Genomic DNA, 26,704 nt, shown 5'->3' with positions numbered 1-26,704 from the left:
GTGAAGGGGATTAAAGGTACTGATATCCAGTTATAAAATAAATACGTCACAGAAATGAAAATACAGCATAGAGAATATAGTCAATAACATTGTATGGTGACTACACTTATTGTGTTGAGCATTGTTTGATAGATAGGGTTGTTAAATCGCACCTGAAACTAGTATTAACATTGCAGGTCAACTACAATTTAAAAAACCCTACATATAGGGGATGCCTGGGTGGCTCAGTCAGTTACGTGTCTGCCTTTGGCTCACGTCATGCTCCTGGGTTCCTGGGATCGAGCCCCGCATCAGGCTCCTTGCTTAGTGGGGAGCCTGCTTCTCCCTCTCTATCTGCTGTCTCTCCCAACTTATGCTCACTCTTTGTCAAATAAATAATCTTAAAGAACAACAACAACAAACCCATGTATACGTGGATCCACATAGTTCAAACCTATGTTGTTCAAGGGTCAACTGTAGTTAGATTTTGTTTATCTATCTGAAGTCTTTGCGCTTAACTAGGTGAATTTAATGTAACTAATGCAGTCATGATTACGGATATATCTGAATGGAATTATTCTATCATATCTTGTGTTTTCTCTCTGTTAAACTTTGTCTTTGCTTTTTTTCCTGCTTTCCAACTTTCTGTTGAATGATCTGATGCCTTTTTCCAAACTCCTGCCCTGATGAAAAAAACCCAGGCGCTCCCAGCACGCATGTACATTTTCAAAGTGAATGGACAGATTGAGCCACTTCTCCATGGCCCCTGCTTCACCTCCGTGAAGTCTGCAAATCTGTCCGCAGATGGGTTCTGTGCCAATGGGTTCTGATTCCTCACCTGCCACCTCTGTTTCTGGCCCATCCAGAATGGAAGGGAGAAAGAAAGACAGAATGAAAGATAGGGAGACAAGGAGGGCAATGCATGAGAAGCTCCTGCTGTTTTTATGGGGGTAATTCAGCCCTGAATTTTATTTATTTATTTATTTATTTTTTAAGAGATTTTATTTATTTATTTGACAGAGATCACAAGTAGGCAGAGAGGCAGAGGGAGGGAGGAGGAAGCAGGATCCCTGCTGAGCAGAGAGCCCGATGCGGGGCTCGATCCCAGGACCCTGAGATCATGACCTGAGCCGAAGGCAGCGGCTTAACCCACTGAGCCACCCAGGCGCCCCTCAGCTCTGAATTTTAACAAGAGCTCTCTTATTCCTCCTCCTCTCCCTCTGCTTTCGCTTCTCTAAGGCGACAGTGAGGTTCGGGTGGATTCTTCCCAGAATGAGTAAGAACTGCTATAAGGCGAAGCATTTATTCAGTGCCTGACTCTATCTGCAGCAGTCAATAAAACAGGTCCCTGTCTCTGAGAAGCTCACACCCTGGCGGGAGGGGGCAAGAGTAAACAGTATCTGAGCACCTGGAGACAGTACAATGTAAAGATACAGGCTCAAGGGAACACAGAAAAAGCAGAGCTGGGGCGGGGAGATTTCCGAGTGCTGGGAGGGAGGGTGAGTTCGCTGCTGTAATGAAATCAGGATAAGCCCCTTGGAAAATGTGAGGTTTTTTTTTTTTGTTTTTTGTTTTTTTTTAAAGATTTTATTTATTTATTTGACAGAGAGATCACAAGTAGGCAGAGAGGCAGGCAGAGAGAGAGAGGAGGAAGCAGGCTCCCTGCCGAGCAGAGAGCCGGATGCGGGGCTCGATCCCAGGACTCTGAGATCATGACCCGAGCCGAAGGCAACGGCTTAACCCACTGAGCCACCCAGGCACCCCAGAAAATGTGAGGTTTTGAGGGAAGTCTAGCATGGAGGGAGAGTTAGCCACACGCCCATTCGGAAAGAGCTTTCCCCGTGGAGCCTGAGCAAATCCCCCGAGGTGGGAGCATGGCTGGAGGGTGAAGCCACAGCATGAAGACCTGGTGGCGGGGGCAGAGGAGGCGGCCAAGGGTGAGAGAGGAGCTCCCCCACTGTAAGGCCTGAGGCTGCTGGGAGGATTTGACTCTTTGAGTACAATAGGGGCACCACTACCGTTTCGAGCAGAGACCTGGTTGACCAGGCAGGCCAACGCTGGCTGCTGCACCGTGAACTGTGAACCCTTCGGGTAAAAGTGGGGAGATCCTTTAAGAGACCATCCCAGTAGCAGTGGAGATGGTATGAAGAGGTTGGATTCTGGATGTTTGGAAGGCAGAGCCAAGCAGCCTGCCAGGGTGGGTGAGAAGGTAAGGAAAGAGAAATGTCAATAACAACTTCAAGATCTTTCATCTGAGCAAATGCTAAGAATATGTTGTGGATGAAGGGGTTTGGGGTCAGGGAAGAGCAGTTCAGTCTGAGAGATCTATTAGACCTCCTGCTGGAGACACTGAGTAGGCCATCAGAGTAGTGAGTTGTATATAAGAAGCCCCAATGTTATTGCCCCAATCTTCTGGTTCCCCCACTAAACTCCACGGCTCTAGTGGGCCGGAGAGGTCTGAGAATTCAAAGGCCCTAACATTAGATCTGTTTTAAGCCATGTAACTTAGAGGCCAGTCTGAGTGAACCACAAAGCTCCTCATAATCAAATCACTTCGTGGCCCAAACTCTGGCACTTTCTCTCCAGATGGAGAGAAGCAATCCTCCAACTGTTTGAAAATGAATTTTTTACTTCTAATCCATTGAAGAGTGATACTCTGTAACATACAAAGTCAAATGGCTGTCCTTCATGGTAACACTGAAGTGCTATAAAATTTCTCAGTACTACTTCTTAACTTATGTACTTACATTGTTTGAACAGGTAAGAAACTGTTCACGGACTGACACTGGTCCATACCTTAAGTGGCATTAGTCCAGGGAACTGTTATCAGCTGCATGACCCCTGTAAACCCTGCAGTGGTCATTCTTTGCGTGAATTCCATGTCTAGCAGGTTCCCGAGGAGCAACTTGACTTCCTTTGACTTCTCTGACCCGTTAGAGTGGGGGAGATTTAGACCCCTCCACTTGGACCTTCACACCAGGAAAGAGGGTGAGGCCAAGGTTGGCGTTAGAATGGAGACAAACATGATGACATTTGAGAACCCATGATGACAGGCCTTGTCATAATTCCGTGGGGCCACACCATGTAGTGTCGGGGGAAGAAAGGACAAAAGTTGTAGCCCATAGTTTCCTTGGCAAAATCCCCGAGTTTCAGAACAGTATTGAGCTTTCCAGAGGTAAGAGAGAGCCGCAAGCTTGCCATCCCTGTGAGAAACACTATTTGACTCCAGGCTTTGGAGTTCCTCATGATATTCTTTATTTCAGATAAATCGTCCGATGTTTGGCTGAAGAGTCTTCCATGACAATCACTTCATTTCCTCCCAGCACACAGGCTTCACTATTACCCACAGTCCTATGTGTGTGGACAATGGGAGGCCCTCGAGTGAAACTCCATTCTCCTATGATTTTATGGAAGTCTTGGAGGATTACTAGAGTAAGTTTTCCTTGGTCCTCTTACAGACTATCTATAGAACCTTCACACTGATGTCCAGTACCAAGATGGAGGCATGACCTTTAAGTCATTGGTGATAGTACTTTCTTGACCTACCAACTCAATTTGAAGAACTGGGGGAAACACTGGGAATGAAGTAGTTACTGAGAAAGTGTAAGGCTGGGGCTGGGGCAAGGGGAGTATTAGGTAATTCAGGATGATCAAAATCAAGGAGCAAAAAGGGGACAGTGGAGGGCCAGACAGATGACCTCCCACTTAACTGGAAAGTTTGTTCCTGTCAGAACTGGTTCAGTCACCCCCAAGGCACCAATAGCTCCAGGTGTGGACTCCATCTCTGTGTCCCATGTCCACCAAACAATTTCTTCTTTCCCAACCCCCTGGCCCCCAGCGTTTCGTGTTCTATGGACTGCAAAGATGGCTGGGGTCAGCCTAGCAACGACTCTAGTTTTGTCCTTAACCAGCTACATTCACTTGTTGCTTCCTGGGTTTCAAAGTCTAACAGAGCAAGTCCTCCATTTCTGCCCCCTTTCACCCTCAAATTCTCATTAGTATTCCTTCAGCGGCAAGTAGCAATTAAAAGTGGCTTAACGTAATAAGGACTTACTTTTCATCTAGAATTAGAAGCCTGGAAATAGGCACCTGATGGCCTTGTTTTAGCAGCTCAGCACTTTCAAATCAGGTTCTCTTCCCCTCTGCTCTACCAATTAGTACAAGTCTGGACATCCACGGCTACATTCAAGGCAGGAAAAGGCAATGCGGGCCACATCTGCCCCTTTTAGCAGGAAAACAAAAAATGCCCCAGAAATCCTCAGCGACCTCCAATTACGTTTCACTGGCAAGATCTTACACAACTATCCCTAACTATGTGGCAATATGGTGAAAAGAAAAGTTAGCATTTCTAGTCTCTAGAGTAAAAAGCAAAGAATAGGAATGGGTGTTTGGTTAGGAAACCGTGTTTCCACAGAATTTTTTGCCCATTTCCAACCCCTTTGTAACTTTTTGTTAAATTGTATAAAACATTCTGATTCTAGCAAATAGTCAGTGAGCCCCTCCATGATGCTCTAAGAACTCTAGTTCAAAGATGTTAGTCTTCCTTCTAAACTCCAGGCAGGGAAAGACCTGGCAAGTCTGATCATTCCCATGGTAAATCCCAATTTTGGAGACCCCAAATCTCAACAGACTAATTTATTTTGAGCCCTCCATGTCCTGGTAAGACCTTTCCCCATCACTCTTCTATACCAAACCTCCAACACTAATTTTAAATTGAGAGGAGAACTGAGAAAATAGGAAACTGACTGTGGGGAGTGTGCAAGAACAAACACGAAAAGGAAAATGAAAACATTTGGTTGGTACAGATCATTTGATTGTAAAAGAAAAAATACTTTTGGGCGCCTGAGTGGCTCAGTCAGTAACGTGTCTGATTCTTGATTTTGATTCAGATCATGATCTCAGGGTCATGGGATTGAGCCCCGTGTTTGGGCTCCATGCTGGGAATGGAGCCTGCTTAAGATTCTCTCTCTCCCTCTCCCTCTGTCCCTCCCCAGCCCTTGTTCTCTCTCTCTCAGAAAAAAACAAAAGAACAAAACAAAAAAAGAAAAATTAATGTTTATGGGTAATAAAAATTAAACATTTAGAAATGCATATGAACCTATATCTGCTCTAAAAAAATGAAGTCCTTAAGGGAAGAAAAAAAAAAAAAAAGGAAGGCATAATCCTGGCTGGTTAAATAAATAAGCAGGCTTGTTCTTGGGGTATACATAGTATTTATGAGATTTTTTAATTAAATAGAAAAATGTGAATTACTATGGTTTGGGTGATGGGTTTTCCAAATTGGATACAGCATATCAAAAAATATCCCTCTGTAAATAATTTGGTGAATTGGCAATAATTTACCTCCCAAAGACTTTCTTATGAAGTGTGAAGCAATTTTTTAAAAAAAAGATTTTATTTATTTGACAGACAGAGATCACAAGTAGGCAGAGCAGCAGGCAGAGAGAGAGGAAGGGAAGTAGGCTCCTTGCCCAGCAAATAGCCCGATGCAGGGCTTGATCCTAGGACCCTGGGATCATGACCTGAGCCGAAGGCAGAGGCTTTAACCCACTGAGCCACCCAGGCACCCCATGAAGTGTGAAGCAATTTTGATAAATCAAATGAAATTGTATGTCCTCTAACATAACAAATATGAACATAAATTACATTTAATGTTTTGCATATACTTTCTAAAAACAATCCACCAGTTTAAAAAAAAAAAATGCACATGAACAAGGAGACTTCTTAAAAGGATCAAACAAAATCTTTCTCATTTAATCAAACCTGTTCTCAACATAAACAAAGGAGAAATTATCATTTCAATTTGAAAAAGCAGAACCAGGGGTTTTGGGAGATAAAGAATCCCTTGGAAATCACCTGGATCAAAGCCCTCATTTTGTAGATGAAGAAACAAGAACTGAGAGTCAAGCAAGATAGCCCAAAGCCAAAGTTTATCCGCAGGACGGCAGAGTCTGGACCAGAAGCCATAATCCCAATGTCCAGGCTCACCCATTCCACCATGCCATACTAGCTCCCCGCCTAAGACTGGTCTTTTTCTCGGTGGGGTTATCTTGCAGCCATAGAAACCAAAAATGCACAACTAAGCATCCCCTAGTGGGTTTGCAAACTTTTTTTTTTCAAAGTATGCTGGCAGCTGGCAAAAGTAACTGTTGATCTTATTAATAGCAACCCATATTTCAAAAATACCTTCAGAAGCAAAAAAGGAAATGCCTTTGCAGGACAAAAGATCATCCCTGCTACAGAAAGAAGCATGTACACTACTTGCGGGGGTACACAGCGTTATTTGGTGCTTTACAATTTTACTTATAATAAATTACCATTATGGTCGAAGCCTTAGACACACACAAAAAGCCCCCCGCTCATAAGCACTCAATATCGCGTGCTGCGATAGCCACCGAATTGTCCGTACTCGAAGATTCCATGTCCTCTCCCACGCTGGCTCGACCCTCTCTGATCTGCGTTTGCTACCATCACTCCACGGAAACAGCTTTACTAAGATTGACAGCGGATGGCCAGCAAACGCAGTGGTTATCTTTCTGTACACATCTATGTTCACCTCTCTGCAGTGCCGTCCCATTTGTCCACCCCCTCTCCCACTCTTATCCTCGGCTTCCTCCTACGTCTTTTTCTTCCTTCTCAGAATTATTTTCCTCCACCGGTGTATGCCTGAGCTCCTCAAGGCTTGGCTGTAACGGTCTTCTTGTTTTGTACATGCTTCCTAGGTGAGCCCATCCTGATCGGTGTTTTCATCCATATCATTCATACCCCGTGAGCTCCCCTCATACTATCTCCATTCCAACTAAAATATTTCCTGACTTCTAGACCTGTGTATCTGATTATTTGATTAACATTTTTAAAAAAAGACTTTATTTATTTATTTGACAGAGATCACAAGTAGGCAGAGAAGCAGGGAGAGAGAAAGGGGGAAGAAGGGCCCCTGCTGAGCAGAGAGCCTGATGTGGGGCTTGATCCCAGAACCCCGAGATCATGACCTGAGCTGAAGGCAGAGGCTTAACCCACTGAGCCACCCAGGTGCCCCTTGATTAACATTTTTTTTTTAAAGATTTTATTTATTTTTATTTGTTAGAGAGAGAGCATGAGCACAGGCAGACAGAGTGGTAGGCAGAGGCAGAGGGAGAAGCAGGCTCCCCGCTGAGCAAGGAGCCCGATGTGGGACTCGATCCCAGGACGCTGGGATCATGACCCGAGCCGAAGGCAGCCGCTTAACCAACTGAGCCACCCAGGCGTCCCCTTGATTAACATTTTTAACTGGATGTCTCAAAGACAACTTGAAACCAAGATGGCAGTGTATGAACTCATCATCCTCCTCCTTCCCATGCCACACCTTGTCTTGTGTTTCTTGTTTCACAGAATGGCACCATTCTGTCTCAGCAACACCAACCAGACCCAGGAATCAGTGATTCCTGACTTCACCAGCCCCATGCCCTCTATTTCCAATCCATCTCCAGCCAGTTTGATGCCATCTATTAAATTCTCCTGGATCTGTCCACGTCTATCATCTCACTGCCACCAGCCCTCCAAGCTATCACATCTTGGTACATTGCCTTCCAGCTGGTCTCCTAGCATCCCTCTGGTTCTCCTTCATTAGTTTCAAAACAAAGGGGTTGACTGAGACAACACTCAGAACACTCCCTCTTGCTCAGATTAGATTCCTAACATGGGCTGCAAGGTGTTCTATGGTCCAGAGGTCAGCCTTCTTTTCCAGGCTCATGCCACACCATACCTCCCCTTCCTGAAATGTAGTCTCTCTATTGCATCCCGTTTGCAGTTCGGCTCATCATAATTCCTCCAACCCATGGGCCTTTGCATGTGCTATTCCTTTTTACCAGAATGTGATCCCCTCCCTCTACATATCTAATTTCCATAAATCCGTCAGAGCTCAGCTCAGTCGGTTTTTCTTCATGGGCACCCTCACGGACAGCCAATTCTGGACCAGATTCTTGTTATATGTTCTAGAAAAGTATGTGTTTAGCATTTATCTGAATTTGTCATCATAAACTCACTTTGTTTTTATTGAATGCCTTATTTTTAATGTCTTTTTTTATTTAATTAATATTTTCTCTGCTAGAAAGTATAGCAAGTAAATCCAGTTCAAGTTTGGAACTAGAAACACAGAACAGAATGTATCTAATAAATCTGGTCTCCATTCTTTCCATCAGACATTCGCCTTTGGCCATCTGTATATTCATTCACCCAACAACTACTTACTGATGGAGTTAATGTGGAATTCTTAATTAATGCTATTGCTTTTATTTTTTTTTAAAGATTTTATTTATTTATTTGTCAGAGAGAGAGAGAGAGAGAGCGCACAAGCAGGCAGAGTAGCAGGCAGAGGCAGAGAAAGAAGCAAGCTCCCTGCTGAGCAAGGAGCCCACTGTGGGACTCGATCCCAGGACCCTGGCTTAACCAACTGAGCCACCCAGGTGTCCCAATGCTGTTGCTTTTAAATAAATTAAAAAAAAAACCAAAAAACTAGTAACTTATAAAATGACAAGATTTAAAAAGCATTTTTTAAAATGAGACAGGAGAGGGGCACCTGGGTGGCTCAGTTGGTTAAGGGGCTGCCTTTGGCTCAGGTCATAATCTTGGGGTCCTGGGATTAAGCCCTGCATTGGGCTCTCCGCTGAGCAGCGAGTCTGCTTCTCTCTCTGCCTCTGTGATCCCTCTCCCTCTGTGATTGCTTTCGCTCTCTCAAATAAAATCTTTAAAAAATAAAAAAAAAATAAAAAGTAAATAGAAATGAAACAGGAGAAAGCCTGTTTCATTTCAGAGACAGAGTTCTCCTTTAAGGTATTTTTTTTTTTAAGATTTTATTCATTTATTTTAGAGAGAGAGAGCATGATTGGGGGTAGGGGTAGAGGGAGGGAATACCAAGCATGGGACTGATTCCCCACTAAGCATGGAGCCCAAGGTCAGGATCTGAGCAGAAATCAAGAGTCAGATACTTAACTGACTGAGCCACCCAGGCACCCGAAGTTATGACTATTTTTAAAAGATTTCTTTTTTTTTTTTAAGATTTTATTTATTTATTTGACAGAGAGAGATCACAAGTAGGCAGAGAGGCAGGCAGAGAGAGATGGGGGAAGCAGGCTCCCTGCTGAGCAAAGAGCCCGATGTGGGGCTCGATCCCAGGACCCCAAGACCATGACCTGAGCTGAAGGCAGAGGCTTAAACCACTGAGCCACCCAGGCGCCCCTAAAAGATTTCACTTTTTAAAGTAATCTCTATACCCAACACCGGGCTTGAACCCACAAGCCCAAGGTCAAGAGTCGCATGCTCCTCTGACTGAGCCAGCCAGGTGCCCCTGTGTTAAATTTAAAGTAACATGAAAATTTTTTATTAGATTCTGCATTTTTGGGAGCTGGACAGGCCAGCATTACCACTGCAAACACACACAGATGCTCTCCTTTCACCGGTTCTATAAAGTTCTGACACACAATATGAAAGTAAAAATAACAGGTTCTCTTTATTTGTAACAGGTAAAAACTGAAGTTCAGCCATTTAACACAGAATTAAAAACAAGTACAGTTACATCTGTAACAAAAGGACAGTGAGGGTTCATCCACAGCACAGTTTCTGTGGCTGCGCCCAGTTATTCCTCCAGGAATTTCCTTTTCAATGGGAAGATCATCTTCAGGGCAAACACTGTTGATGAGACTCCAGTTCCAGTGGTAGGAATTTTATTCATCTATATATACACATACCCTGACCCGATCTTGCTCTAACCTTTTTATTGCCTTCCTACTGACATCAGTCATTTATTATAACCTTCCCCAATATGATTATACGCCCCCAAGTATTTACAGTTAAAAAGAATTTCCGCATAGCACAAATCAACTCAGTTGTTCATATGCAGAAGTCATGTAATCCTTGCTGCACAGAAATACTTTTCTCCAGCTTTGGGGAAATAATTATATGTTAATTTAAACACATCCAGAGAACATTTCTTAGACAAACATAATGCCTGAGGCTCATCTGGTAAGAAAGATAGCTTCATAGTTCTTAGCACAATAAAGCGTATCTTTAGAAACTGAGAAGAATCAAAGAATATTTAAAACAAAAACAGAAAATCACACACACGTCACTTGACAATTGACCGATACATTGAAATTCTGTCAAAACAGATTTTCAGTGAGGTTTTTCATTTCAAACAGGCCAGGGGGAAAAAAATCCTAAAAGGTATATGTAACAATTTTAAAAGAGTTATTTATTACAAGAGGGACTGTTGCAGTCAATTTATTGTGAGAAGTTACCAACAACAGCTTTTAATGCTCAACTGTGAAGAAGCTGGAAGGCAGAAACACATTTTGCAAGGAAATGTGTGGCACTACATTGCCTTCGGTCAAAACCCTGTATTTCCCTTGTAAGCTAATTTTAAGAAATTATCCCCTTAATAACTAATGGAACTGGTTAAATATTGACTATTTTTCTACTGCTCTTTAAAAGCTTTCCACATATTTTCACCACGTTTCTGCTTAATGTTTGAATAGTATTTGCCCTGACTTGTGGCATGACAATTTTCCTCAGCCACCTTAGAAAGAGAATTCACTACAAAGCTTTCAGTGTCAGAGAAAGCTCCATGCCGGCCTCCAACGTGGAAGGCAGGGTGACAGCATGGAGGTGATAGCAAGAAGTTACCAAAAGGAAAGGCTCAAAGAGGCCAAGAGAACAAACAGGATAAGACACTTGCTCAGTTCCATCCACCGTCTCCTCTTCGGGCCATTTAAACATGGAGCTGTTCTGTTTTTTAACATCCTATACAGTTTCTAGAGTTCACTGAGAGCTCAGAAACAAGAGAATAGCTACAGCAACTGCAGTTTTCTGGATAACGTGTAACTTCTCCTATCCATTTTCTCTGAAAAAATGGTACTTCTAGATTTGGATTTTGTCTTAATGGGCTTCTTTCTGACACTTTGCTTTCTATAAATGCCATTTCATTCCTTTTAGCAAAATAAGCAGGAAGTTACACTAGACGAACTAAAATAGAAATGCTAGATTTAAATTCCGACTTGAACACTTTGGCTGAAATTATAAAAGAGCTCACACTGGGGGCCACCTAGGAGTAAGCAGAGGAGTCCTCACTGTCCTTCCTTAGAAGGGTCTGAACACTTACAAAGCACGACACATGTGTAGTGCGGTGATCTGGACCCCTGTCCCTATTATAGAACTTTAATTTCATGTATTTCATTTGGTATAATCAAATCATCCGACAGACTTCATATAATCAGTCCTGGAACAGAAGCATGAGCCATGGTCTTAGAGGTATTCTAAAAGAGAAAGTCCTATTTATGAATAAAATTTCCTTTGTGTTACTTCTTGCAAACCATCATTTGGTGAATTTCGCGATACAAATTTTTCCTCTTCTATGAAAGTAACTTGCACACTTAATTAACATTTTTTTTTAATCTTCCTGCGGTGACTTTCTCTTCTCCACCAAAACCTAATTACGGACGCTGTACCAGTTTACTCTTACTTCCTTCCTGTTCACTGAGTTTAAAATGGGTATAGGCGAGAATGCCAAATAACGTGCATAACATGCCAAGACCCTGATTAATTGACAATGGATCCTTAAATAAAACATAGCCTCCAAATAAAGTAATGCAGAACTTGAAGTGTCCAAACATGTTATAGCTGAGGTTTTTGGCTAAGGATCAACAAAACCAACAAGGTAGATTGTGACAGCCACACACTCACACACGCACTGAGAAGGGAAAACAAGCTAGATGTTACATTCACACGGGCGCGCACACATACGTGCGAAGCAAAGCCTTCCCGTGGCTAGAGAACTGCACGAAGCAAGTACAGACTGACTCGCACCCCCCAGCTCTCCGCCCCCGCCCCCATATAGGAAACAAGGACTTCGGCCTGGGTCAATCCCAGGCTTCAGCAACAGTGACTGGAGACCGCCTCAACTACCTCGACTCTCTCTCTCTCCAGAGCAAAGGGGCTATGCTATAAGGTTGGAAAGGAATTGAGAACAAGGTATAGATTAGTTATTTTGCCCAGCAACTTATGACGAGGTTTTATAGTGCTCTTTCTAATAAACTCCCCCTGGCAAGTGCGGGAGATGTGCGTGGCACCAGACGGCAGACTCAAGGTAAACACATCCAGCAGGACTCTGGGAGGGAAATGCTGGGTGCCATGCTACCTGCGCGTGTCCCCTCACGTCATCAGGCATAACATTTACCTTCACTACGGTATCATTCTTCCCAACCTGCAACTGCTAGGGCCCAAGGATTTCAAATAACTTAGATCACCGCGTTTGGAAGTGGCAGAGTTGGAGTCCAGACGTGGACGGGTCTATTTAACTCCAACTCCACGTTCCAGTCTGGGGTGCGGCCAGCAGTAACATGCCGCCAGATTCGGGCTTTCTGGATCACTGTGCTGAAGATAGACTAAACACGTACCATGCCTTCAAAAATCAGGCTTTCCATATTTTACACATGTGTTTTTCCATATAAATCAGGACTTCACTATGTTTTCAGTGTCTACTGTGTAGCTGGCTATTCTTCCAGTAAGGCTATTTGAAATAGCTACCAGGGGCACCTGGGTGGCTCAGTCGGTTGAGCGTCTGCCTTCCATTCAGGTCTTGATCCCAGGGTCGTGGGCTCAAACCCCAAGTGGAGTCAGGCTCCTTGCTCAGTGGGAGGCCCGCTTCTCTCTCCCCTTCTGCTTGCTGCGCAACCCCTCCCCCACTGGCTCTAGCGCTCACTCTCTGTCAAACAAAATTTAAAAATCTAAAAAAGAAAGAAAAGAAATAGCTGTCACTCTGTGCCTCAGCTTCCCTGCCCGTACAATGGAAATTGATAAAAGCGACCTCACGGATTAACTAAGCTAATATATGCACCGCACGTGTCAGCAGCTGTCAACAGCAGCATTTATGCATGATACACACCTGCCAGGGGCTTGGGGCATCTTCTTGGGGCAACACTCCCCGCACCCCGACCGTGCAGATGTGACCAGCGCTGACTGATGGCAGAGGAGAGCGACAGCTGCAGGGCTGGGCCGGGTGTGCACACCTGGGCCTTCTGACCTCTCTGCTCCCGCTCTGTTTTCTGCCGGTTCCTTCTGGGCACAAGAGCACCGGCCATGTCACCAGGGGATCTGTGCTCGCCTGACCAACCAGATGGCATTTCCTGAGGGACAGAGGCTCTTCCCCAGGAGCTAATTCTAACCGTTAGGGGAAAGGTTTCATTTTCCACGGTGAACTATCTGAAAGCCACTGGTTCTAACACTTCAGTGTTTCTTTACTCCTCAGCCCCTCTTTTTAAGTAGCTCATGATCTGTGGAAGACAGTTATGTGAGAGGGAAGGCATATGTAAAGAAAATTCTTCAGTGACGTAAAAAAATAATAATAAATTAAAAAATATATATATATATACATGTATATATATACACACTTTCAATTAAATAAAAAAGGAACACTCTACACCTGGTATTTCCAATTCCCCTCTCTAGTTCCCCTCACTGCCCCAGTCAGGCTTTCCCTCCATGCTCAGAAAGCTCTTGTCAGAACAGCAGTGCCCTCCACCTTCCCAAGGCCCCTCCTCAATTCCTGGCCTTCCTCGGCTTGACCTGTCAGTGCCATTCAACATGGCTGACCCCCCTCCTCCTCACCCAGAGGGTTTATAGGGCTTCCCTCCCCTACCTTGGTCTCTCCTCCACTGCCCGTTCCTCTCAGCTCTGGAACAGTCAACACGGACGGGACCCAGGACCCAATTTCTGGGCGGCTCTTCTTGTACTTGTTTGCTTGGTAATCAGCCTCCCTGCTTCAAACAGCGTCTACAAAGGACACCTGACTGTCCCTGGAACAGCTGCAGCTGAGATCCCGACCTTGAACTCTCAGACTTGCTCTCCCCCCAGCTCCCCACCCCCAAACCTCCTTCGGGCTGTCCTACTTCAGCTGCGACAGTGCCATTCTTTCAGTGCAGTGATCCTCAGCTGGGGTGACATTGCCACCAAAGAGGACTAGGCATCTTTTTGGCCATCATAACTGGGAAAAAGGGGGCACCACTGGCACCCGGCAGGCAGAAGCCGGGGTGCTGCTGAACATCCTGGAGTGCACCAGACAGGCGTCTGCAAACAAGAACTGTCCAACCCACAAGGTCAACTGCACTGATGCTGAAACACCCGCTTCAGGCCGTCCTCAACACTGTAGCCCAGAGTGATCATGTTAGAACGTAGATAAAAGTTTGTCCCTTCGCCTGGGTGGCTCAGTGGTTAAAGCCTCTGCCTTCGGCTCAGGTCATGATCCCAGGGTTCTGGGATGGAGCCTCGCGTCGGGCTCTCTGCTCAGCAGGGAGCCTGCATCCTCCTCCTCTCTCTGCCTGTCTCTCTGCCTACTTGTGATCTGTCAAATAAATAAAAATCTTAAAAAAAAAAAAAAAGTTAGTCCCTTCTTTGCTCTGAGCGCCAACGGCTTCCCATCTCAGGTGCAATCTCCACTCAGCCCAGCGCCCTGTTCCGCTCAGAGCCTTACTATTCTCCACGCTGCCCTCTCCCTGCTGCAACCATGAGGCCTCCTGGTTGCTCGTCAGGGCCTCCCCGCGGCTCCCTCTGCCAGGAACACTCTTCATCCTGGTCTGCATGGGGCGGTTTCATTTCCTTCAGGTCTTCACTCAAAAATCCCCTTCCTGTAGATGCCTTCCTGACTCTCCCTGCAAAGTTTTAACCCGGTCCCCAACATTTCAGATCCTCTTCCTGCTTTACTTTTTCTCCTTAGCACCTCACAGTATCTGACACTGTACATGTATACGTGAATTTTTTTTCTTGTTTAGTCTCCCTCACCAGAAAGGAAACCTGGGAGAGCAAGGATTTTTGCTCACCCCTGTATCTCCATGCCCAACATATGGTAGATATTCATCATGGAAAGACTTATTAAGTCAGAGCATGGTTTATTGTAGTTGTTTAATAAACATTGGTTGAGGGGCACCCGGGTGGCTCAGTTGTTAAAGTTGTTGACCTTTGGCTCAGGTCATGATCCCAGGGTCCTGAGATCGAGCCCTGTATCGGGCTCCCTGCTTAGCCAGGAACCTGCCTCTCCCTCTCCCACTCCTCCTGCTTGTGCTGCCTCTCTTACTGTCTCTCTCTGTCAAATAAATATAATCTTAAAATAATAATAAAATTTTTAAAAATATTGGTTGAATGAATGAATGTTCTTAATCGGGCACAGCACTGGATGCCTTAATTCGGCAGCAGGGGCACAAGGTCGGGGACTAGACTGCGTGGGTCCAAATCTGGACACCACACTTCTCAGCTATACGACCTTAAGCATATTACTTAACCTCTCTGCACCTCTGCTTCCTCCTCTGCAAAATACAATGATAGAATTTATCCGAAAGAGCGGCTTTGAGAGTCCGATGCCTACTACATCTGAGGTGTTTCTTTCCAACAGAGCCTGGTGCAAAATAAATATTAACTAAGTGTAGGGTTTTTTGTTTTGTTTTTTAATCCTTCTTATTATATCTGTTGTATTATTGATAGTTGACAAATAGGCTGCTTTTTTACTTTGGTGACATCTCAGTGTTCACTCATTTAAATAGATCAGCACACTTGGATATGATGTTACTAAACTACCTCTCCAAATTGGGGAAATCCTTCTTTGCTTTTGCTTAAGAGTGGAGAAGGAGTGAAAGGAGAAGAGAAACAGAATGACAAGCAAAATGTTACAAATGATTCAGAGCTTTGAGGCCTGATTTCATTTTTCTTTTTTTTTTTTTTTTAAAGATTTTATTTATTTATTTGACAGAGAGAGTGAGCAGAGGCAGATAGAGTGGCAGGTAGAGGCAGAGGGAGAAGCAGGCTCCCTGCTGAGCAAGGAGCCCGATGTGGGACTCGATCCCAGGAGGCTGGGATCACGACCTGAGCCGAAGGCAGCTGCTTAACCAACTGAGCCACCCAGGCGTCCCCTGATTTCATTTCTTGATTGGAAGTAATACTGAGAAAAACAGGCACACCCATATCCAAATAAGTACAAAACCATGTTCAAAGTCAGATGTCAATGGTCTGAAGTTATCTTTTGTTTTTGGATTGGCTGTACCTGTACTTTATTACTACAGGGACTGATAATTGATTAAAAAAAAAAAAAACAAAAACAGCGTCCTTTCTGTTATCCACTCAACAAGTATTTATTTAACTCCACTATAGGCCAGGCTTGGTGTTCTATGTTGATTTTGATAAGGGTAAAGGTCACTTACTGCATAAGAAAACTAACCCATTTCCCTGGCTCACCTTTCTTTAAGTTTCCATAGAGTCTAGTGAGGAAAGATACAGGAAAAGACTGAAGATCAGCCTAGCTACTCAATGTAGACCATGTAATAGTAACTGCCAGACTCACAGAAGGAAATGAATGTGACAGAGTTGGGAAAATAGAAAAGACAATGCATTTGTGAGCTGTTAGGAAAAGGATACGTGACTGGTGACGTGTTCCCAATGATCCAATAAATTGATAAGTTCACCATGAAAGCTATTACTCCAGAGAGCAGCACCATAAGCTACAAACAAACCCAAAGAATCATTAATGTAAAGCAGTTGCGATCATTATCATCATCAAGTAAAAATCCATCTCATTAGGCGTTTCTAAAAACTTAAATAACCACCATTAAGAACAAGAGTTTAAAAAAAAAAAAACAAAAAAAAAAAACAAAAAAAAACCAAAAACAAAACAAAACAAAAAAAAAAGAACAAGAGTTTTAAAAAAAATCCATTTGGGAGACGGCAAGAATTGAGGGTAAAATAGCAGAACGAGTACTATCCGGAAATGTAATTTTGTCTACAAGGTGAAATAGAAAATTCTCCAATAACATCCTGGCGGAATGCAAATTTCCAGGTTCACTTTTCTTATCCATCTGAAAAAAAATTATTTTGTAATAATTTCTAATTATAAAAGTAATACATATTCCATATAGAAAAATCAGGAAATAAAAGCTAAGAAAAAAGAATGTAAGGACTTTTATAATTCTAACCACCCACCACTGTTAATACCTTTGTATGTATCCTTCCAGATGTTTTTCTATTAATTGCTCATATTTATTCTTATTTAAATTAAATCAGTGGGCGTTCAGTGGTTATCCATAACCATACCTTTTGAGGAACAGAATAGGGTCTTGTCCTTAAAGAGTTTGGAAACCACTTGACGACATACTAAAAATCATGATAATCATAGCTGGCACTTACACAGCACTTATGACGTGCCAACAACTGTCCTCCATGTTTTACATATATTAACTAGTTTAATCCTCACAAATACCCATGAGGTAGTAAAATATTATCCCTTTTCACAGATGAACAGAGGAAGGAAAAGCACTTTGCCTTAGATCACACAGTAGTACGTGGTAGGGCTGAGATGAAGCCCAGGCAGACTGATTCTGGAGGCCCAGTATATAACCCACTCCACTGTGCTACCTCTTAGCCACAGGGAAGCCAGTGAGCTCAGGAAATAGGTAAAAGGGTCTGGAGCGCTGCCTCATGAAGAAACCAACACACAACAGATTTTTTTATGAATCTCTAGGCAGGAGATGTTCTTTAGGGCTTGGGGAGGGAGCGGGTGTTTGGACCTTGAATGCATGTACAGATTAGACAAAGAAGGGGTAGGACTCCAAGCAGACGCAACAGTAGGGGCCAAAGCAAGGCTGCAAGAAAGCACAAGACGTGTGCGTGGGATGTGAAGAAACCGGCTTGGCTAAGGATGGGGGACAAAGTGGCTGTGCCCCTGTGGGCCCCTAGTGCATCGATCCAGACCTTTCCCACTGTTGTATTTTAAAAATTATAAAGTCATATTCTACTTCCAAAATAAGAGAATTAGATAAAGTATCAGTTATGATTTGAATTATTAAGGAATATAAATTCTAAAGAAAATATGTCCTATTTGAAGAGTCCTCTGTCCCCTGAGGCTTTTATCAGCTTTTATATCACGGAGGTCACAGGAGGATTGAAGGAGCTGGATTTGTGTCCTATTTAGGTAACAACAGTAACACCTCATTTGTTTTACCACAGTGAGTCCGTTATATTTTCAACTAAGAGCATTAAAGACTTAAAAAACTGTTTCTAGAAATATACCGTTAATTTTATTGAGCTGACAGAATGTTACATGCGTACTCCTTGATGACTCAGACCATCACTGAAAACATAATTGCCTGCTCTACTTTGAGGCAACGATGCCCTCTAGGGACAATAAGGAACGAAGGTGACTTTTTCTCACTCAGTGGACTCAGACTGCTATGCTCTTAGTTCCTCTGACTTTTTGGGGGCCACTTTTCTTCTTCGACTCTGTCAGGGGGCCTATCGCAGAAAGCCCCTCCTTCAGGTTTAAGCTTTCTATGCTGCAAGAGTGTGAAGACCAGGTAACCAAGATGGCTAGAACTTTGGTAAAATTAAGAGGAAATACTATCTGAGAGACAGACAAGTGATTTCTACTATGGAAAAAAGGTTATATGCAAAGTATGTGAACTGGAAACCACCAGCATTCTGCTCACAGGCAGCGGAGCAGAGCACCTGAGAACGTGGGTTTTGGAGTCAGCATGCTTGGTCTGCTTACTGGTTGTGGGATCTTAAGTCAGCTCCTTAAATCTGCCTCTCAGTTTCCTCATCCTCTATCCTAAATATGAGGATAATAATAGCAGTCACCTAATAAAGTTGTTATGAGGATTAAATAAGTTAACATTTGCCAAGTGTTGGAGTCGTTCTCAGGATAGAGTAAGGGCTATGCAAGTTTGAGAAATGATCACTACCAACAAACAAGCCTTTTCTGCGTACTGTGTTCCAAAGGTTAAGGTTGTGGGAAGCAGAAATTCCTTTCCTAAGGAGGGGGATTAAACTTTCTAACTTAAAATGTCCCCAAAGTACACTTCCCTTTGATCTGGCCATTCTGCTCTTAGAACTCTATTCCAAAGGAAAAAAAAGAGCCAGTTCCCAAAGATATATATAATAAGGCTGTCTATTGCAACACCGGATCTATTATATGGATACTGAACAGAACATCTGAAGAGATGTTCACGAGGTACGAAGCGAGAAAAGCAAGATGCAAAAAATTATTTTCGTTATGACCCCACTTTTGTCAAAGAAATAAACATTATGTAATTTATGTAATTTATGTGTGTATGTGTATGTGTACTGTTTACATGTGTATGGATAGCACAGAGCAAATTATGGAAGAACACACACTAGAATGTTAACAAGACTTACCTCCAGGGGCAGAGACGGGGAAATGAAATGCTGAATGTGTGCGGGGAGGAGGGCTGGGGAAAAGGAATCCACGATCAGAACAGCATTTATGACACGAGTCCGTGTCTATATAATTACACACACACACACACATACACGCTGTGCCTCAGTGTCTTCATCTAAAAGAGAATCCTTCGCTTGCCTCCCTTCAAGGGTAATTATGAAGATTAAATGTGAGAATGGATCTGAGATTGTGCTCTGAAAACTAAAAATCGCACTAATAGCAGAGGGAAGATTCTCTTGTTTCTTAGCGAAACAATTAGAACTTACCAATGCGGACAGTGACCAGGGGCCAAATATTCCTCCTTCTCCGAACACTGGCTCGAAGAAGGGCACAGCGACCAGCAACATGGCGGAGGACATGGGGGCCTGGTAATACAAGAGCTGCATGGAGTTCACTTGCAATTCATGCTGCTTGGCTCCTACCCACTGAAAATCAGGAGACAAAAGGCATGAGGTTAGGGAAAAAACCATCACCACTTAGTAAACAAAAGATGTGACTCCAGTCACCAGGATGGGAACATGGGGCAGGGCTGAAGGAAGCAGAAATGCCTAATTCATCTACAAGACTCCAAAGATCAAATTTCTAAAAAAGATCAATAATATATACAAATGTCCTTGAAGCACCCTGGATGAAAGGAGCTTTACAAATTCAATGTATGACAATCTATTTTCTTTTCAGTTATAAAGAAGGAGAAAAAATATCCTCTCTTCTCTGCCGACCCTAGTAAATGGGGCAAATCAATGAATTCATACGGGGGGCCCATGAATTTCAGATCTTGGGAAAAGGAGACAGGAATGGACATTTAGGTGACCAGCAGGAACAGAGATGCAGTGTTAGACTTCACTTCTTTCTAAAACTGCTCCCCCACCCCTCAAAAGAAGTAGGGGGTGAGCAGGGCAGACTAATTAGGGATTGACAGGAACCTCAGTGATCCTGGCTGCTAGTGTGGGTGGCTAGAGTAGTATGTGAGGCCTTTTCATTAATGTTAGAAAACCCAGTCGATGGCAGAAAGAATTTTCTTCTTTCTGGATGATTTTACTGTGGGTAATCCCCCATGAGTACACTAGAAGAAATTAGGTTATTGCAAATCATTTTAAAAGACTGTATCAGGGGCACCTGGGTGGCTCAGTTGGTTAAGTGTCTGCCTTGGGCTCAGGTCATGATCTCAGGGTCCTGGAATCGAGCACACATTGGTGGGCTCTCTGCTCTTTGGGGAACCTGCTTCTCCTTCTCCCTCTCCCTGACACTCACCCTGCTTGTGCACTTCACTCTCTCTGTCAAATAAATAAAATCTTAAAAAAATAAACAAATAAAGATTGTATCATTCAAGGGGTGCCCGCGTGGCTCAGTCAGTTAAGCGTCTAACCCTTGATTTTGGCTCAGCTCATGCTCTCAGGGTTGTGGGATCGAGCCCACAACCCTAAGTTGGGTTCCACACTGAGTGCAGAGCTGGCTGGTCACTCTCCCTCTGCTCCTCCCCCTCCCCCTCTTTTTCTAAAATAAACAAAATCTTTTAAAATGATTTTAAAAATAAAAGCCTGTATTATTCAGGAGAACCAACACCTCAAAACCTCAAATCCCATCCATCCTCAAAATGTTTCACAAATATGACTAAAAGGAGGCTTTAAAGAAAGCCTGACAGGACTGTTTGAATACGATCTGGCAGGAACAGCCAAGCTTTTGAATAACTGCTCCTACATAATTCTTTTTCCTGTAGATCTGGGTATCCTGTTCTACAAACTCGAAGGCTATAGAAATACACCAAGACAAAAATAGAAGAGCAGGAAATTTGAAACATACTCTGCCCGCCTTCACTGAGAGTCTTCTGTGACTATGAAGGACAAAGAACCAATTCTTCTGCGGCCTGCTCCTGGGGAGGGTACAGGGAGCAAAAACGGAGGCAGAGTGTGGATGCCCACCCCTTGGTTTCTTTAGCAGCCTCACTGGACAGCTGCGTGTGTGACAGAGAACCGCCTGGAACGGTGGATCTTCTTAGGGCCTCCACTTCTCACTGCACTGCTCCCTGGCTTCTGCCCACCATCGCTCTAATGCATCTGCTCCCACAAAGGGCACTGTCACCTCCAGAGGTGACATCCCTCTGCCCTCTTCCTGAGGGGGCTGTCTGCGGAACGGGCAAACGTCTCCTGGAAGACCTTGACTTCTGGTCTGCACTGTTTCCTCACCCACGTCTTCCTTCATTGACTCTATGTAAGGTAGATGTCCCATCTTTTTCTTTTATCTCCCTGACTGATCTCACTTACACCTGAAAACATCTCCAGCTCTGACCTCCTTTCTCAGGGCACCGCTAGTCCCCAAACTCCAACAGCTCACCGGCTGCCTTCACTTATACGATCTGCAGGGACTGTTCTAAAGCCAACTCAGTACTTACCTCCCCAAATTAGCTCCTCCTGTGTTGCTCCCATTATTAAAGACCTCATCTCCCCCAAGGATGAGATGCCTTCTTTTCTCATTCTACATTCTGTCCGGTACTGCTCATTCCTTCTCCAAAAGGTTCCTGGGCTCTGTGTTTTCCTCCGCATGTGTTTTCCTCTCCCACTCTCTGTCCAGTGCCTTCCTGTCTCCCCCTTGAAACACAGACAGCCTCCTAGCTGCTCATCTGTCACTGTCACCGGTTACATCGCTGAAACACAGGTAATGATCAAGTCACTCCCCTTCCTCCCCAAAATCTAAACCCCTTCCTGGCGCCTGCAGGATAAGGAGCACACTTCCTCAGCATGACATTCAAGACTGTGCCATCTGGTCTTGCCCACCTTTAAGCCTCAGGCTTCCACAAGGCAACTAGAATCTCACCAAATCCATCAAGTTCTCCAGAAATGCTCCGTATGTCCACACATCATGTCCACACATCGTTGCAAAGAAAGACCTCTGCTGTACTTCTCCGCTAAGCAAATACCTGCAGGCCCTTCCATTTAAATCGCTAACTTTTCCATGAAGTCTTAACCTCACCACTCTCTTGTAGAACTGCCACTCCCTCCTGGGTGTTTCACGGAACTTTCCTCAGACCCTGAGCTACACTGCGATTAGCGGTATACATGTGTTTCTACCATGCTGGATTTTAGTTGCTTTTCATCTTTGTATCTTCAAGGCTGAGCATCAAGCAAAAGGAATGTCTGCTGAACGAATGCCTAAGGGAATCCACCATCTTTCCACAACTAAAGCTATTACCTGATGACTCATCTTTTAACTCCTTTGATTGCCCTAACAGTATAAGAAGAAATAACTTAGAAATTACACCTGGATACAATGGGAAACTACAGCCTTTTTTTTTTTTTTTAAGATTTTATTTATTTATTTGACAGAGAGATCACAAGCAGACAGAGAGGTAGGCAGAGAGAGGGGAAGCAGGCTCCCCGCTGAGCAGAGAGCTTGATGTGGGGCTCCATCCCAGGACCCTGAGATCATGACATGAGCCGAAGGCAGAGACTTAACCCACTGAGCCACCCAGGCACCCCGAAAATACAGCTTTTTTTTTTTTTTTAAATTTTTTTTTTTTTTTTTTTTTTAAGATTTTATTTATTTGTCAGAGAGAGAGGAGAGCGAGCGAGCACAGGCAGACAGAATGGCAGGCAGAGGCAGAGGGAGAAGCAGGCTCCCCGCCAAGCAAGGAGCCCGATGTGGGACTCGATCCCAGGATGCTGGGATCATGACCTGAGCCGAAGGCAGCTGCTCAACCAACTGAGCCACCCAGGCGTCCCGAAAATACAGCTTTTTAAAAATGAACTTTTGGGGAGTCCTTCACAGTACTTTTACTATTTACTAATAATAGAAAACTCTGCCTATTAGTTTGTCCACAATCATTCCTTAGTCAATCCCATTTCAAATATGTAGCTGAGGGATACAGAATCATTTGATTCTAATCTACAGTAATTTTGAGGCTTGTGGGGGAAAATGGTCATATTGGCAAGGACAGTGAATACTCTGAGTTGAATTTATGTGTCAGGGATACAAGAAATTCTGATGTTCAATAAATAAAATTTCTTGTTGTACTTAATAAATAAGTAATCCCTCTTGGGCAAAAAAAAAATCTGCTTAACAAAAAAGAGGAATAGGAATGTTCACTTTCTGTATGTAATAACAAAATTTAAACTCACTGAAGTATATCTAAGCAAACCTTAAAGCACAAGGGTTAGCTTGCTCTAATTCCTCTCTGTAGTGAGAGTATCTTGGAGCCAAATGACAGCACGGAGTGGGCCCTCCTTCTCTTCCTGACACTGGTCTCTTATTTACACAGCTCCTTACCACTTAAAAATGTACTCAACCCCACAATGTCTATATAACAATGTTTCTGAAATGATCGGTACTATAATGTTTCAGATGCTAAGGCTGTATTCTTAAACCTGTAACATTCATAACAAGTTCACCTTAGTTTATAACCAGCAGATATTTGTGGGGAAAAAAAAAATCAGTTACACAATTTGGTTCTGACTCCCCATGCAGGCACACACAGAATTTCCAATCCAAGGTTTTCAGTATAGAGAAAATACTGTTTCACAGCACCCTACACCAAGTTATTTTTCCCCACTACCTAAGAAACAACAACAAAAAATACTTGCTGAGATTTTACGGTAATGAAGTGAGTGAATCCATGCATAAATTTTTAATGAGAGCCTCCTACAGGCAAGGCACTGGGATACAATAGTACCAGAAGTGAAATACCCATTGCTAGAAAATATGGATATAGACAAATCATTGGAAGCTGATATACAAGTAGTATCAGCAGCATATTTTTTGAGGAAAAGATTTATAAATCTTCAATCTTCCTTTCCTGTTCAAATTTTGGAAAGGGACTTGCTCCTTCACAGTAATCTTATAATTCAAGAGTAAATCACAAATTCCACCAGAAGTCTTGGTTTCAAGAATGAAGTCTTACTACTTATTTTGTAAAGATTTCCCAGATAATGCTACAGCATCCCCGCAAACTCAGACTGTGAAGCACTGATATTAAAACACTTACAACAGGTAAGGAGGTACTTGGTGAGCATCAAACACCCAAGTTTCTCTGACTCCTTTCTTCTCTTCACCTTGAGTCAGACAATTTATCCAATTATGCTTTCTTCCCAACAGTCTATTGTCTCTATACTGTATTTTCTAAACCTTGGGATACAGCTTCAAAATTTATGAAATCTGCTAAAAAGGCACATAAAGAAAAAAAAATTACCAACCACTTGATAAAGGGATGTAACTAAAACACCAAGAGCAGCAAACACCATTCCAAGGAAATTAAACTTCACATCGTAATAAGAATTTAGGATTACACCTAAGGTTATAGGAATCTGTAAAGAAAAAGAAGCAAATGTTCAGATTAAATTCATGAGATATAAATGTAGTATTTCTTTCATGTTGTCTTACAAGGTTAATCATAAAAACATCACTGGGAAACAATGAATCTCTATAATTGGATTTTTTTTCCATTTGAAAAAACAAACTGATTTCTTCAAAATGAAATAAGTTAATTCTATATTTATGTTCATATTTAATTCTACTTCAAATTCTGGGTAAAATTAATGAGTCAATGCATTGCAATTTGCAACAAACACATTAAACCTGCAAGTTCAGAGGACCTCCTCCCCAAACTAGTGTCTAAACAACCCATAAGCATGAAGGTATAACAAAAGCATTAAGAATTTAAATACTGTAAATCATTAAGTACTAAAATTATCATCTCCTTTTATTTAAAGACACAAAAAACCTCTGCAGTATGTCGCTGCAGACATACTCAGAGACATATTGTATGTTGAACCTTCAACGTTTACCATACAAGATTTGATTCTCCTGGGTCAAAGGAGGGCCATTTTTCAGTTTGAGATTTTGCAGATATTCTGACACACTGAATTGCGTAACGCAATATAGCTTTCTTTTCTTACCAATCACAGCATTTACGGATTTCCATCAAACAGTAGTTACTAAAACTTACACAAGCACACTCTTCTGGGCTAAGAGCCCAACAGAGTGCCAAGATGACTTTATTCACCTCTTCCAAATAAAACTGAAGTTCACATGGCCACAGATGACTCATTGGTGGATTTCAAGACGATGGGGAAAGAGTGTGGCGCAAGGTTAAACATTCGAATTTCCCGGGAAGAAAGACGGTCCAGGAGATGGACTGGTAAAGGTGTGCCTTGCCAAGCTGAAGCTACTCACCAGCGTGAGCTGTATTTTGGTAGAGAAGGTTTTCTTGTAGCAGAGGGTCTGGATGACTATGATGACCGGCGTGGTCATGGCCTTGGCCAGCTGATAGGTGCCTATGGTGTTATTCTGCAGAGAGAGATTGGTGAAGACCACGAAGCCACAGAAGCTGAGGGCCAGGAGGAGGAGTTTGGAAGGCGGTAGACTTTTGGGGGCAAAGATGTCCAGCTTCTGGCAGATGTACAAGCCCAGCCAGGTGACCACGAAGTGCACCAGGGTCAGGCTCATGTTAGGGAAGCCGTGGTGCACATAGATCCATTTGTTGAGGAAGACGATGCAGATGGACACCAGGAGGTTGAGCAGGAGCCCAGCGGCGATGCGCCCGTTGCCTCGCATTCGGTCCGCAAGCGATGCCATAACCCCGGCCAAGCCGGGGCCCTCCAGCCCCCGAGAGGGATGCCCAGCCTGCCTCCCGCTGCTCTTCCCCTCCTCCGCCGCCGCCACGTCCTCTCCGGCTTCACGGTCTGGCCCGGGAGAGGCATGCACTCTCCGCCGCGTCCCGGGCGGGCAGCAGCCTCAGCGGCACACACAAGCTCCGCCGCCGCCCATTCAGCTGGTGACGACGCGGCAGCACGTCCCGCGCGCCCCGCCCGGCTCCGCCCGCGACCACGTGGTTCGGGGCGCCCGAGCTTCCGCCCGGGAGCTATGGATGGGGCGGTCTTTACCTTGCGCAGGCGCGTTGGGCCCCCTGCCTCCTTGGTGGCCTAACGCCAGCTCTGGTTGGGTCCATCTGGGACTCCTCTGTTGATGTTGGTCTTCTCCTGTGTGTCAGTTGACTCACTCGCTAGACAGCTGCTTTCAAGCTGGTGGAGTGCGGACGCTATGGACCAGTTTTATGTACGAGACAGGTGCTGAGCAAATATAGTCATAGCCAAAGAAGGGACAGCATTACTTCTTGGAAGCTTATTTTTAAACATTTTATCTTAACAATCAAAATATACAAAATAGCATGATGAACTCATACTTATCATCGTTAGTACACCATTTCGATTTTCTTTTTGAATCAATGTTGGGGCTTTTAATTGTTCTTAAAAAATGGCCGGTTAACCTAAATGTCCTGATATACTTGGTTAGTGTTGTATATAGTGATCTACCATATTTAAAATTTATTTTTATCTATTGTTCTACCACTTACTGTAAAAACTACGCATTTGGAGTTTTTTGTTTTTGTTTTTGTTGTTTGTTTTTGTCCCTTGATTAGTCTTGCCAGCAATTTTACTATTTTAAGCTTTTTTTTTTTCTATTTTAAGCTTTTAAAAAATTTTTATTTTA

The 26,704-nt window shown here is 43.6% G+C and overlaps 2 protein-coding genes across 4 annotated transcripts in view; both read right to left on the bottom strand.

The window, feature by feature from the left end:
• MDM2 (MDM2 proto-oncogene) overlaps window positions 1-26,704 on the bottom strand; it is a 198,706-nt gene that overhangs the window by 49,423 nt on the left and 122,579 nt on the right. The gene's annotated exons all lie outside the window — the stretch shown is intronic.
• On the bottom strand, window positions 9,442-26,038 carry SLC35E3 (solute carrier family 35 member E3). Of its 3 annotated transcripts, none has more exons than XM_047742780.1 (5): window positions 25,388-26,029; window positions 24,409-24,519; window positions 19,492-19,650; window positions 16,411-16,493; window positions 9,442-11,631 (listed from the first exon to the last, which is right to left on the bottom strand). In XM_047742780.1, exons 1-5 carry the CDS (start codon window positions 25,787-25,789, stop codon window positions 11,445-11,447), a joined length of 942 nt encoding a protein of 313 aa, XP_047598736.1. In that variant the 5' UTR covers window positions 25,790-26,029; the 3' UTR covers window positions 9,442-11,444. The 3 variants fall into 3 exon arrangements, with proteins under 3 accessions (XP_047598736.1, XP_047598738.1, XP_047598737.1); XM_047742782.1 differs by lacking the exon at window positions 9,442-11,631 and adding an exon at window positions 15,925-16,161 and having other exon boundaries at window positions 25,388-26,030; XM_047742781.1 differs by lacking the exons at window positions 9,442-11,631; window positions 16,411-16,493 and adding an exon at window positions 16,677-16,847 and having other exon boundaries at window positions 25,388-26,038.

This window comes from Lutra lutra, chromosome 8 (assembly GCF_902655055.1).
Source record: "Lutra lutra chromosome 8, mLutLut1.2, whole genome shotgun sequence".
Lineage (NCBI taxonomy): Eukaryota > Metazoa > Chordata > Mammalia > Carnivora > Mustelidae > Lutra > Lutra lutra.
Note: the sequence above shows the minus strand (reverse complement) of the source record. Positions and strands in the feature narration are given on the sequence as shown.

Bases quoted from the DNA above. Each gene is read 5' to 3' on its own strand.
- SLC35E3 (XM_047742780.1), bottom strand. From the start codon at position 25,789: ATGGCATCGCTTGCGGACCGAATGCGAGGCAACGGGCGCATCGCCGCT. The intron at 16,494-19,491 runs GTAAGTTCTAAT...GTTTGTTTGTAG, and splicing joins CCTGGTCACTGTCCGCATTG to CTTATGGTGCTGCTCTCTGG. The intron at 11,632-16,410 runs GTATCCTTTTCC...CAAAAACCTCAG, and splicing joins GGGAACACGTCACCAGTCAC to CTATAACATGTTTGGACACT.